The sequence below is a fragment of the Perca fluviatilis genome, chromosome 18 (assembly GCF_010015445.1).
Source record: "Perca fluviatilis chromosome 18, GENO_Pfluv_1.0, whole genome shotgun sequence".
In the NCBI taxonomy this organism is placed as follows: Eukaryota; Metazoa; Chordata; class Actinopteri; order Perciformes; family Percidae; genus Perca; species Perca fluviatilis.
Window position 1 is genome coordinate 24,506,432 of NC_053129.1, and position 11,758 is coordinate 24,518,189.

Genomic DNA, 11,758 nt, shown 5'->3' on the forward strand with positions numbered 1-11,758 from the left:
ACACACTATGTTCAATGTGACTTTGATATGATCATGTTCTACTTTTTATTTTATGACATTTTCAGACAAAGGTTTCTGCATTTGTGGATGGATATTAAATACTGAATCTCTGAGCCACAGAGGGACAGTGCGATTTCTGATGGAGACAGACCTCAATCTGACTTGAGGGCTTGCAGCACTGACTGTGGTACTCTGCTGACGTAGTACTCGTGGTTGCGTAGTGTAGCAAGAACGCCAGCAGAATTCATGTGCTTTACGTTAGCATTATAGCAGTATGCATTGCCATGCATGTCAGTCAGTTTACCTGCACAAGAAAAGGAACAGATGAGAAATAAAAATAATTTGAAACAAATCTTAAATTTTAACCTACGGATGCATGGCCATAAAATATACTGGTTAAAAACCTTTTACAGCTTGTACAGAGACACACTTATGTGTTTTAAAACATCATCTGCTGCAACAGAACTGATGGTTTTTACCTCCAACAGCATGCAGAATGGCTTCAGGAGCACAGGTGTCCCACTTCTTGCACCCTGGACTGGCGAAGACATAAGCAGAAGCCTTTCCTTCAACAAGCTGAATTATCTGCAGAGAGATGATATGATTAAAAAAACACATCAACAGGCTCTTTTACTGATGTACTGGTAGTGTTAGAGCTATAAAACATCTATCTATTGTCATGAGACTCCAGGCCCACTTTGGCAGACTCCCCATTCAGTTTGGGGTTAATGACAAAACCAAGTCTTTGAGCTACAGTAAGCATTTAACATTTGCAGCATAAGGTCACTTAGTAAATAATACATTTTCCATCAAAGCGCTGGATAAGGTTTTAAACATTAACATGCCCAATCCCCCTCCCCGAAAAAACAGCTAAAATAGGTTACATGCTTTTTGTTAGTCTAGTTTAGATTTATTTTACACCATCACTGATTTATGTTCACAAAAAGAAAATGTTTAATGGCACAAACACAGGGCCCTGCTTTACCAGCACATACTGATCTAAAGCTTTCACAGATTCTTGTGATGGCAGATGTTAGGAGTAGAAAAAATGTTCAGGTTTTAGCTCAAAGTTAGCTTTCAATTATTTCAAAAACGTGACCAGGCTTGCTGCTTTATGTACAAGTCATCCCTACACAAGACCCCAGTTAACTCTGAATCCACCTCACCTTGTTCCCAGCACCCCCCACTTTTATAACTTCATGAGGCTCCATGGCGTTTACACAGTCCGTTACCAGCTTGTTGCTATGGGAACGTGTGGTGGTGACGATGCGTCTGTCACCTGGAACTTCCTGCAGCTGAAATCCAAAAGCGCCCAATCCCAGCATTCCCCACATGGTTCTTCCTAAAGATGCTCCTGCTCCAAGCTGACGAGGAAAATGTTTGAATAAACCAGAGTGACAGCTGTTAGGACGGCTACAAGTTCATTTAGTTTGGTCTGTACCTGGTAGTTGTAGAAAGGCTGGTTGATGACACCTGCAATAGCTCTGCCTTCGTATGCAATACCAATAAGCACTGTCACATTATCCAGGAGCCCTTTAATCAGAAAATAGCAGGATGTTAGCTGGAAGCCATTTGATGCTATCAATTGTAATGCACTTTAGGTCATAAGCAAATATTTGTGATGTAGTCAGCTACATGTAAGTGTCATTATGGAAATTACATGCTGGACAGAAAGAAAATGACAGTAAAGTTATAGTGATGCTTCCTTGTTGGTACAGAAGAACTATATTATACACTGCCAGGGTTAATCTTTCTGTCAGTTTCCATACAGAGAGCTGTGCTGTGAGGCCGAGAGGTGTCCGACCCTTTGTTTGGTATCTGGGCCTCAGTTTGGTGATGGTGACACCTCGACGCTGGGGTCAGCCGAGAGAGAGAAAGACACACAGCAGAAGCAAGGATACATAAAGAAGTGAAAGAAAAGGGTAAATAATAGTGAAGCTCTGAGAGCTTAAAGCCAGAAAGAAAACCAACAAATCGGTGCACAGGAAACATTTTAAAGCCAAATAACAAATATTTCAGTTAAAGGCTATCTAGAAAAATAGGTTGTGTTCACTGCCAGAACCGGTTAATATAATGAAAGGATGAATCATTTATCACATTCTACAATGTCTGCAGAAAATACTCGTTTCTGCTTGTTGCTTAGAAAAAGTAAAACCGCTATTGTTAATCTGCGCTGACTGATGACATTTATTGACGGACAAATCAGACCTTTTCTGTCCAGATTCTAATACTTTGACTCTGCTACCCACCAATACAGAGTACTGAGCCGATACCAGTGATCCATTTTCCCCACAAATTTTAAATCCTTACCACAGTGAAACAGACTTTGGTCACTTTTATGTTAAGTAACATGAGGTAAGGGATTGTTGTGGCCCTAAAAACTGAATCAATGTAACCAATAGCAGAAACCTGCATTGACATTGATGGAGTTACTGTATTCAATGTGGATCTGTGACATCAGTCCGATACCCCATCAGTTTAATAAGGTCAGTATCGGCATCCCTATTAAATCTGAAACTGTTACCATAGTAGTTAATTAACCTAAATATTGCTTAAATAAATAAAAATAATAACAACAACAACAACAATAATAACTACAGAATTTGTCTTTGTAACATAATATAAATGTCATACACTCAGAGGCTCAACCTCATTCATTTTTTCATTACAATGGCAAACTTTTTTTTGTGCAGCGCATTGACTTATTTTCACAAGGAGTCATAACTTATTATTAACAATAACTAATAATAAAATAGACTTAATAATTCTATTACACTATAGTCTGTATAATTATTACCTGATCAGTAAAAAAAATAAAAATAAAAAATCTTACAACCCTATCAAGCTAAAAAAAAATTATGTACCTGGGCAATACATCATACGCTGCTGCTGCCTTTAAAAATAAAAGACTAATAGACAAGGTTCAGGGTTAGCTTGGACGCAGTGACAACACGTTACAGAGCCAGAATGTGGTAGCTACTGCATGTACAAGCGGGTGGAGTCACTTTTGTTCAGCGAGTTTCTCACAATAATGTCTCATCATACATTGAAGAATCTGCACATAACACACACCCACAGGCAGATATTTTAAAGAAGCATAGTGAAGAGCTTACCTTCAGTATATTCCTTTGTGCCATCGAGGGGATCAACCCACACAACTAGCTGAGATTCAGAAGAAAAAAGTACTCAGAAGAAGTACATTTATGTATATACAACTGTACTGCTCCTCTTTATAACAATTACAATAACCCCAAATGAAAATATTTATTGTTTTTCTGATTCTATTGATGGTTACCTCCTCCTCTTTCAGCCCGCTATATTCTGCTGGACATGTCTTCTGGAGGATTTCCTCTGAGTGGCCGCCCTCAATGAGATCTTCTTTTATCTCCTCAGCTGGAAGCTCCTAATAAAAAGGGTATTTAACTCTCTTTCTAAAAAAGCCTAATACTAGAATAATCTTCTATGGGTGTGTTTGTCTATGGACTTAATTTTAACAACACACTAAACAAAGAGTCTAACGTGCTCACCTCTTCTCCAATAATGGTGATTTTGGGGAAAATCCTGGACAGTGACGCACAAATGCTCTGTTGTGCCAGTCTGTCTGCCAGAGTCTGCAGATCATTAGCTCCAGTCTGTGCAGGGGGGGGGCACGGAGGAAAGGATTGAAACAATTCATTTCAGACTATTCCCTGTATTATAAATTGCCTTAAATATCCACAGCAGGTCAGTATTTCAATGTTGTTTAATGCGTCCATCTGGGACAAGCTATTGCATTTTAACCTGTTCTGGGATATATATGCCAAATATTAATTCCCACTCCGACCTTTTCCACAATGCCAAGTTCTCCACTGTGAAGGACCTTCCTCACAATGGCCCCAGCCTTTTCAGCCACAGTGTGGGCAGAGGCCACTAGCCGCATTACCACAGCAGGACTTCCAGACATTGCTGATAGAAAGTTGTTAGACAGTTGTTAGTGGACACATTCAAAATCATGACCAAAACCTAAATGTACAGCCTCTATAGTTAACAATGAAGGTGAGATGATATACTTTTGGACATTGTGCATGCATGCACAATGTCCAAAAGTATATATTTCAATAGATTGATCTGCAGACCCCATTAGTTAAAATAGCTTGTAAACAGGCAATGAGCAGCTAACATCTGCTCGTCCGGCTAATTAGCTATCAATAACCATCAGGTAGAAAAGAAGTGGTGGTGATCTATGTTAAATACTTACTGATGATGGCAACACAGCGAGGAAGCCTCCAAACAGTTTTCACCTCACGGGTTCGTAAATTGCAGATATGGCTCTGGTAAATTGAATTCGGGAGATACAGGAAGTGAAAGATCTTTGACCCAAGAGACGAAATGAATTAACAAGATAGTTAACTACCCACACAAATAGTGAGCTCATACGTCGTCCACGAGTAAGCTAATGCAGCTAGCAAGACAGCTTGTCCTGGCATTCGGGAGGCAAATTTACGAATCCCACTATGGTAGCGCCAAGACCCGCCCTACGAAGCAGCTCGATTGGTTGGGATTAGGCTTTTCACCTCGTGGTTAAGGTTAGGATAGCGGATTGGTCAGGGGATAGGACCTGAACAAATAATGGCCAATAGTAGTGATTGGAGGGCGCTACCATAGTGGGATTCGTAATTTCGCATTCGGTAACACCTGCTAACTAATACTCTCAACACAAATGATATTGAGAATATTGGTAGAGTCAGAATTTGGCGTAAACAGAATGAGAACATGGATCCGTCATGCCTTGTTACCACTGGGCAGGCTGGTAGTGGGGGTGTAATGGTGTGGGGGATGTTTTCTTGGCACACTTTAGGCCCCTTAGTACCCTTTCGCCAAGCCCCGCCCCCCTTAGTTACTGTTGCTACGTCCGACAAACAAATGGTCAAACACGACCAGCGCGACAGATTGCCATGACGGGAAGAGGTATACCCGTACGTGTCAGTGACGTTTTTTGGAGCAATACCTCCGCGATATCCTCCAGATCGAGGCAAAAGGGGTTACAGTATGCAGTGGAGGGATGTATTCAAATGTTCGACTTTGTTGTAAACTGACGAAAAATAAAGTTGGGGAGCTCAAAGACCCAACACAACAGTAGCTAATGTAGCTAGCATTAGCTAACATGTTAACTAGCTAATGTTGGCTAAAGCTAAAGGGCTCGTTAAACTTAGCTTAGAGAGTAGGTTAACATTCTGGCAATGATATTCATGGTAATCATAACTTTGGTCCAATTTGTGTTCTTGCCTCTAGTTAGTAGATCTAGACAACACGGTAACTAGTTAGCTGTTAGCCTTAGCTTTGAGCAGACGTATTTATGCTTCGTAATGTTCAACACATTTAACTGGGAGTGGGGCCGTCCACACTGTTTTATCCATTGTAGGCACCGCTCACGTTGGCCCTCATTTATGAAACGTTTTCTCTTGAACGTGAACGATTTATTTGTACCATTGACAGAGTTATTTCGGCTTGTTTTTCCAGCCCCTCTGCTGTCAGGAGATAGCGTCCAGCAGGGGGAGGACACGCACTCTCCCTCAGCTGTTGCCTCGTTCTGACTCATGAAATAAACACGAGTAAAATAAAAGACACTGCATAAACTCAGCTACTATGTGTTTATTTAAATACAAATACACCTACATGTAGGCCTAAGAGATTGCAATATAAGCCTGTATATTACTATTAGGACTATAGAATACATGTGTAAGGATGTAGGCTATAAACTTCAGCTGGAGTCCGATTTACTACGGCAACACTGCACCGCATGATCTCTTTTCATTCCGCATTCTTTCTACAGCCTTTAATACCAGTTTTCAGGCTGCCAAATAGTAAACACGTGCAAATTAATCCTCCAGACAATCGGGGTATCTAGTGTCCGATTTACAAACGCCGTGGGCGCACCGCTTCACCATCTTGCTTGGAGTCAGTGTTTGTCGGACCTGCTCACATAGTAACGGTTGCTACGATGTGTGATTGGACAATTGCCGTTTTGGGGGAGGGGCCGGCGAGAGGTCAATTGGGCATCGTTTAAATGCCACAGCCTACCTGAGCAGTGTTTCTGACCATGTCCATCCTTTTATGACCACCATGTACTCATTCTCTGATGGCTACTTCCAGCAGAATAATGCACCATGTCACAAAGCTTGAATCATTTCAAATTGGTTTCTTGAACATGACAATGAGTTCACTGTACTAAAATGGCCCCCACAGTCAGCAGATCTCAACCCAATAGAAAATCTTTGGGATGTGGTGGTACAGGAGCTTTGTGCCCTGGATGTGCATCCCACAAATCTCCATCAACTGCAAGATGCTCTCCTCTCAATATGGGCCAACATTTCTAAAGAATGCTTCCAGCACCTTGTTGAATCAATGCCACGAAGAATTAAGGCAGTTCTGAAGGCGAAAGGGGGTCAAACACAGTATTAGTAGGGTGTTCCTAATAATCTTTAAGGTGAGTGTATACATACTTTCAGTGTATGTGACTCAGAATGAGCCATCTGTTTCACTCCTAAATACCATTCCCACATTTTCTACTAAACCCACATTCTTCTTCTTTGTATTTACGGCAGAGCTGCGGTGGCGTATTGATGCCATAGACTGTTAATATTTCAGTCAATGATTGCTGCCCAAACCCACATTGATCAGTACAGGAAATGGAAGTAAAGGTTCAAAATGAAACAGATTTTAAGGAAAATGTCATCCGTTATATTGTGCACTAAGAGGTTATTTGATATGGGATATCCCTCTTCCACAACATTAAGTGGGGATACTATTATACTGCTTAAAAAAAGAAACAGAAAAAGGAATGCAACTGTAAGCAGACCAATCTTAATTTAATGTGTGAAATAATACATTGAAATTACTACTGTGTAAGTCCCTGTATTTTCTTGAATAATTTTAACATTTTTGATAGACCAAAAATATCTGAATATTTAATACAAATGTGCAAATCACAAGCGCTTCATATGTTGGCCAGATGTCTGTAACCCATCTCTCCCTCCAGCTGCTCTGCAGTGAGAGAGCCCAGCAGAGGCTGACAGTCTGGATTAAAGACAGAATAAGCGCTCAGCTCTCCGGGCTCGCGGTCAGCTGGGCTACGGAGTCCCTCATAGAGCCAGTAGAAGAGGGAGAGGACGAAGAAAGGCAGGCCAAACTCCAGTTCAGCAAACAGACCGAGCAGCACCAGCCACAGCAGCACTTTAAGCAAAGTAAGGTTTGAGAAGACAAGTTGTCTCGAAGCCAGCCATCTTCCCAGAGCGTTGTCCAGCAGCCAATCACTACTGTCCTGCAGCAGAGAAGACACAACAGCAGGTTCAATAAGCTCAATAAGTTTAAACATCACAGGCATACTGCTTACAGTGTGTCTGGGCACAAAACAGGCCTACCTCTACTGGGTGCCCACATGAAAGGAGATTATAGGCGTCTTCTGTTAAGAGCAAAGGACTTGTTACTCGCTGGAGTACTGTAGTTTGATACATTTCAAACTACACCCATTATAGACCAACTAGTATTGAGAGGAGCTCTCCAGAAGCACTGCATCAATCACTCACTGGTCTATGCAGTCCATAAATAATGGAGTCAGATGCCCCTTTTATAAAGATAATTTTTTTTTGGCTTTTCCGCCTTTAATTTGACAGGACAGCTAGGTGAGAAAGGGAAGAGAGAGGTGGAAGACATGCAGGAAATCGTCACAGGTCAGATTCGAACCCTGGACCTCTGCGTCAAGGCATAAACTTATCAGTATATGTGCGCCTGCTCTACCCACTGACCCAACCCGGCCACAGATGCCCCATTTTTTTATACTAGTGCCGTACTGTGGAAGTTAACCTTCCATTAAATATCAAGTTGTTCGAAACAAGAGGGACTTTTAGAGTATTATTGAGTGACGTGATTGGTTATTGATTACATTTGACCATACTTTGTTTTTACCAGGATTCATTGTGGATGCATTTTTCTGGTTCAGTTAGTAGCTACTGGTATAAACTGGCATTTAAAGATGTTATTGTGTAATCTAATGTTACATGTTGAGCAAATTCACAGCGTAGTTTAAATATGAGGATTTTCTAATTTTATATGCATTATATTACTGTAAATGTAATACATTTGGGTTTTGGGGTGTTTTCAGACAAAAACAAGCAATTTGAAGATATCACTTTGGGTTCTGGGTAATTATGATGGGCATTGGACATTTTATAGAACAAATAATGAAATGAAAAACAAATTGTCATAATGGACATATTAATCAATGATGAAATTATTGGTTAGTTAGTTAAATATTTTGTGTCTTTTAACAACTTTGGGATGTGTGTTTTGTATGTTATCTCTTAGAACTAGTATTTTGTGTAGCTCCATAAATAAACTAAGTCTTAGATGTGTCACAACCAACTGCAGTGAACAGCAGTAATGAGTGATCAGTAATAATTCATAAAACATGTAATCAGAAAGTTAATGATCTTGTGACCTGTTCAAACAGAAATCCAGCTGTCACATGATAAACTGAGTGATGTCTTACCTTCCTTGGAGAGCTCTGATTTAAAGCTCTGATGTCTTCTGTCTGTTGACTGTCAGTTGTTGGTGTGGTTTCTGTCTGGGCTGCTGTGTCCGCCATTGTTTGTGCACTACACTGTAGACCAGCACCTTTATCCTTTTTCAGAGTATTTTCCGCCTGTCGTCTGGCTCTGAACTGTGCCAGCTTCTGCTCCATCGATCAACCCAACCAGCTCCAAATTTACACTGACGTTATTATTATTATTATTTTTAGGTGTACGTGGCAAAAGAGCCGCTAGTACAACTCATTTAAAACTTCTTTATATCAGCGTTGCTTCAACAAAGCTTAACATAATATCAACTGCAATTAAGTTGACTGTCATTCACTTTAACATCAACTTTAAAACCATTTTAGAAATATGTCATTATGCTACAGCTTAGCGAGACGTTTGTTTACCTTTTTACTTCCGCGTCTGTCTGAAAGAAGGTTATCATGTCGCAAAAAGCTTTCAATTGTCGTAGAATGCGTCGTTTTCCAGCTGATTGGCTGATTTCCACACGTCTGTTACAAGCTAGCTAGGTTGTGGGTTTTTTTCTCATTAGTGGTGAGTTTTCAAACCTCTACACTTTAATGTTTAGTGGTTAATCCTGTCGTGAATATATGTGTTTTAGCCGTTGGTAACCTTAGCTAAGATAACTTTACAGTCAAAGATATCGATAGAGAGAATAAACGGTCAATGGTTCAGACATTGAACCAACGTCTAGCTCATCACCATAACCAAAATGTTCTTTATGTTGTCATTGTGGAAGACTAATTAACGTTAGCTTAGCTAGTTCGGTTAACTAACTTTAGTGAGACTTAAACCATAGATAGATAGCATCGTCTTACAGCAGGTTTCTAGCATTCAAGTTTAGGACCTTTTAACGTAATTCCAACAACTAATAGCTACCTAAAAGACCACACTGTCTTACAGCATCACTCTAACGTTAGAACTAAGATAAGATAGATTAGATATTGTTACAGAACATCTGTGTCTTACAGCATCAGTGTTTATAGATCCAATGTTGGATATAGCTAACCCGAGATATTTATGGTATAAATATTATTGTACCAGTATCACGATGATTTGTCATCTCGTTTTCAATCGCTTATATAAAACAACTTAGACTGCTAACAATCATTTTTGTCATAGATTGTTGTACAACGTATACAAAAATGGACATTAATATATATCAATGCCTAAGATGACATCTTCCAAATAAATTCAGTATACAATGATGAAGAGCAGAGAAAAGCAGCAAAATCATCACAGTGAAGAGCGAAGACTTGTGATTTGGCAAGTTTGCTTAAAAAAAACGACTGAAACGATTAATTATCAAAATAGATGAATTGATTAATTTCGATCGACTAATCAACTAATACTTGTAGCTCTATAACTAAGGGGACTTCATTTTCATCTTCCATCTAGTTTTACTTTCTGTTCATATGTAGCATACATGTTGTTCTCTTTTCTCTCCAGACATGGCGTCAGCTCCAGCACAGCAGCCCACCCTCACTGTTGAGCAGACCAGAGGTGAGGAGAACTGTTTATATTGTGTTAAGTTTACATTTTTTAGCTCTTCTGGTTTTCTTATGTGCCCCACATCATTATTGCGAATAGATATTGTACAAACAGCATGTCAAACTGTCAGTACCGTATGTTTGTGTCTGTGGGGTTGTTGCATGTGCCTTTGAAGTTAACTTTTATTTCCAAGATCCTGTCTTTACATGCTACAATAAAGGAATCTACTTGCTTTGCAGTGAATATACATGTTGTAGAAGCGGAGCAACTACTTATGTTTTGTTTGTTTCTTCCACAGTGGTACTGAGTGAGGTGATCCAGGCCTTCTCAGTACCAGAAAACGCTGCAAGGATGGAGGAGGCTCGAGAAAGTTCCTGCAATGACATGGGCAAAATGCTGCAGCTTGTGCTGCCTGTTGCCACCCAGATTCAACAAGAGGTTATCAAAGCTTACGGCTTCAACAATGAAGGAGAAGGTAAGCATAAGGCAGCATTAAATTCTAGCCCTAACGTCGAGATTTACTTTAGGGCTAGAAAACACTGATGTGTCATGCCGAAAGGACCTTATAGCACCATCATGTAAAGTGGAATATTGTGCCATAGATTTGAACTTCTAGGAACTCTACAATATATGTAGAATTTAAGTTATTTTCTAGAGTTCAGCCATATATTGATATGAAATTGAGTATGAATATCTGACAAGTGACAAAACAAAACAACCCACAATAATTTCACATATCAAAACATATGTAGATATTTAGGTACTGTACTCACAAAGACTGAATGTCCTTCAGAGTAGATGACAAATATGATCACATTGATCTCGGCTCTGCTTCCTTTTCAGGTGTCCTAAAATTTGCCAGATTGGTGAAGATGTATGAAACTCAGGACCCTGAAATCGCAGCCATGTCAGTTAAACTGAAGTCTCTCCTCCTGCCACCACTGTCAACACCACCTATAGGAGGCGCCATTCCAGCTTCATAGGGCTTCTTTACAGTCAATATACAGTCAACGGCAAGGTTACTTTCATCTAATGCTTTGGATCAACATGAACATACTGCAATTCCAAGATCTTGTCTATTATCTACTTTTCTTGAGAACTCACTCTTACTCAATACACTAATACGTTCCAACAAAGATGAAACTCATGCCTTATCTACATTATGGTTTAATTTAAACATCCTTGCTAAACCCTGCTAAATTATTGCTTTTTTACATTTTTCAGTATTTATTTGTTACAGGTTACATTGTGACTGTTTTCTTATGTTACTGAACCTTATACACCTTTCCTTTAAAGCCTCTGAACACCCACAAAGGTGATTTCAGTTATTCTGGCTGATCAGACCTCTGCTCAGGTGGAAGGTGAGCCAGAGCTCAGATGGGAATTTATTAGATCACAAATCTTTTCTACCAATAAGAAGGATAAAGCTGTCATTTGTCCTGCCCTATCAGGTGCAACAACGCTAACAGGAGACTCCGGAAGATGTCCATTAGTCTATACACACCCACACAATCCTGGGAAGAGGTCCAATCAGCCAGGTTAACTAAGAAAACACCCATGTGGGTGTTCAGGGCCTTACACCATCTTTTGTTCATTTTTTAAAAATAATTTTAATTATACCATTTTTATATGCTGTCAGATGTATCAAATTGTATTCTTTTGTTATATATTAAAAAAATTTATGTGAATCTCTG

At 39.8% G+C, this 11,758-nt stretch overlaps 3 protein-coding genes across 4 annotated transcripts; 1 reads left to right on the forward strand and 2 right to left on the reverse strand.

The window, feature by feature from the left end:
• Positions 1–21: 21 nt before the first annotated feature.
• On the reverse strand, positions 22–4,513 carry bpnt1 (bisphosphate nucleotidase 1). 2 transcript variants are annotated; one of them, XM_039782053.1, is made up of 10 exons: positions 4,238–4,513; positions 3,824–3,945; positions 3,528–3,632; positions 3,296–3,403; positions 3,114–3,162; positions 1,770–1,853; positions 1,442–1,533; positions 1,167–1,364; positions 480–585; positions 22–304 (listed from the first exon to the last, which is right to left on the reverse strand). In XM_039782053.1, exons 2-10 carry the CDS (start codon positions 3,941–3,943, stop codon positions 153–155), a joined length of 1,014 nt encoding a protein of 337 aa, XP_039637987.1. In that variant the 5' UTR covers positions 3,944–3,945; positions 4,238–4,513; the 3' UTR covers positions 22–152. The 2 variants fall into 2 exon arrangements, with proteins under 2 accessions (XP_039637987.1, XP_039637990.1); XM_039782056.1 differs by lacking the exon at positions 1,770–1,853 and having other exon boundaries at positions 4,238–4,510.
• Positions 4,514–6,821: 2,308 nt separating this feature from the next.
• On the reverse strand, positions 6,822–8,969 carry saysd1 (SAYSVFN motif domain containing 1). The gene is made up of 2 exons (XM_039782341.1): positions 8,528–8,969; positions 6,822–7,300 (listed from the first exon to the last, which is right to left on the reverse strand). The coding sequence occupies exons 1-2, from the start codon at positions 8,717–8,719 to the stop codon at positions 6,977–6,979; spliced, it is 516 nt and encodes a 171-aa protein (XP_039638275.1). The 5' UTR covers positions 8,720–8,969; the 3' UTR covers positions 6,822–6,976.
• Positions 8,970–9,012: 43 nt separating this feature from the next.
• grcc10 (gene rich cluster, C10 gene) lies at positions 9,013–11,752 on the forward strand. Its single transcript, XM_039782343.1, has 4 exons — positions 9,013–9,107; positions 10,023–10,076; positions 10,363–10,539; positions 10,908–11,752. The coding sequence occupies exons 2-4, from the start codon at positions 10,025–10,027 to the stop codon at positions 11,045–11,047; spliced, it is 369 nt and encodes a 122-aa protein (XP_039638277.1). The 5' UTR covers positions 9,013–9,107; positions 10,023–10,024; the 3' UTR covers positions 11,048–11,752.
• The last annotated feature ends 6 nt before the right edge of the window (positions 11,753–11,758 follow it).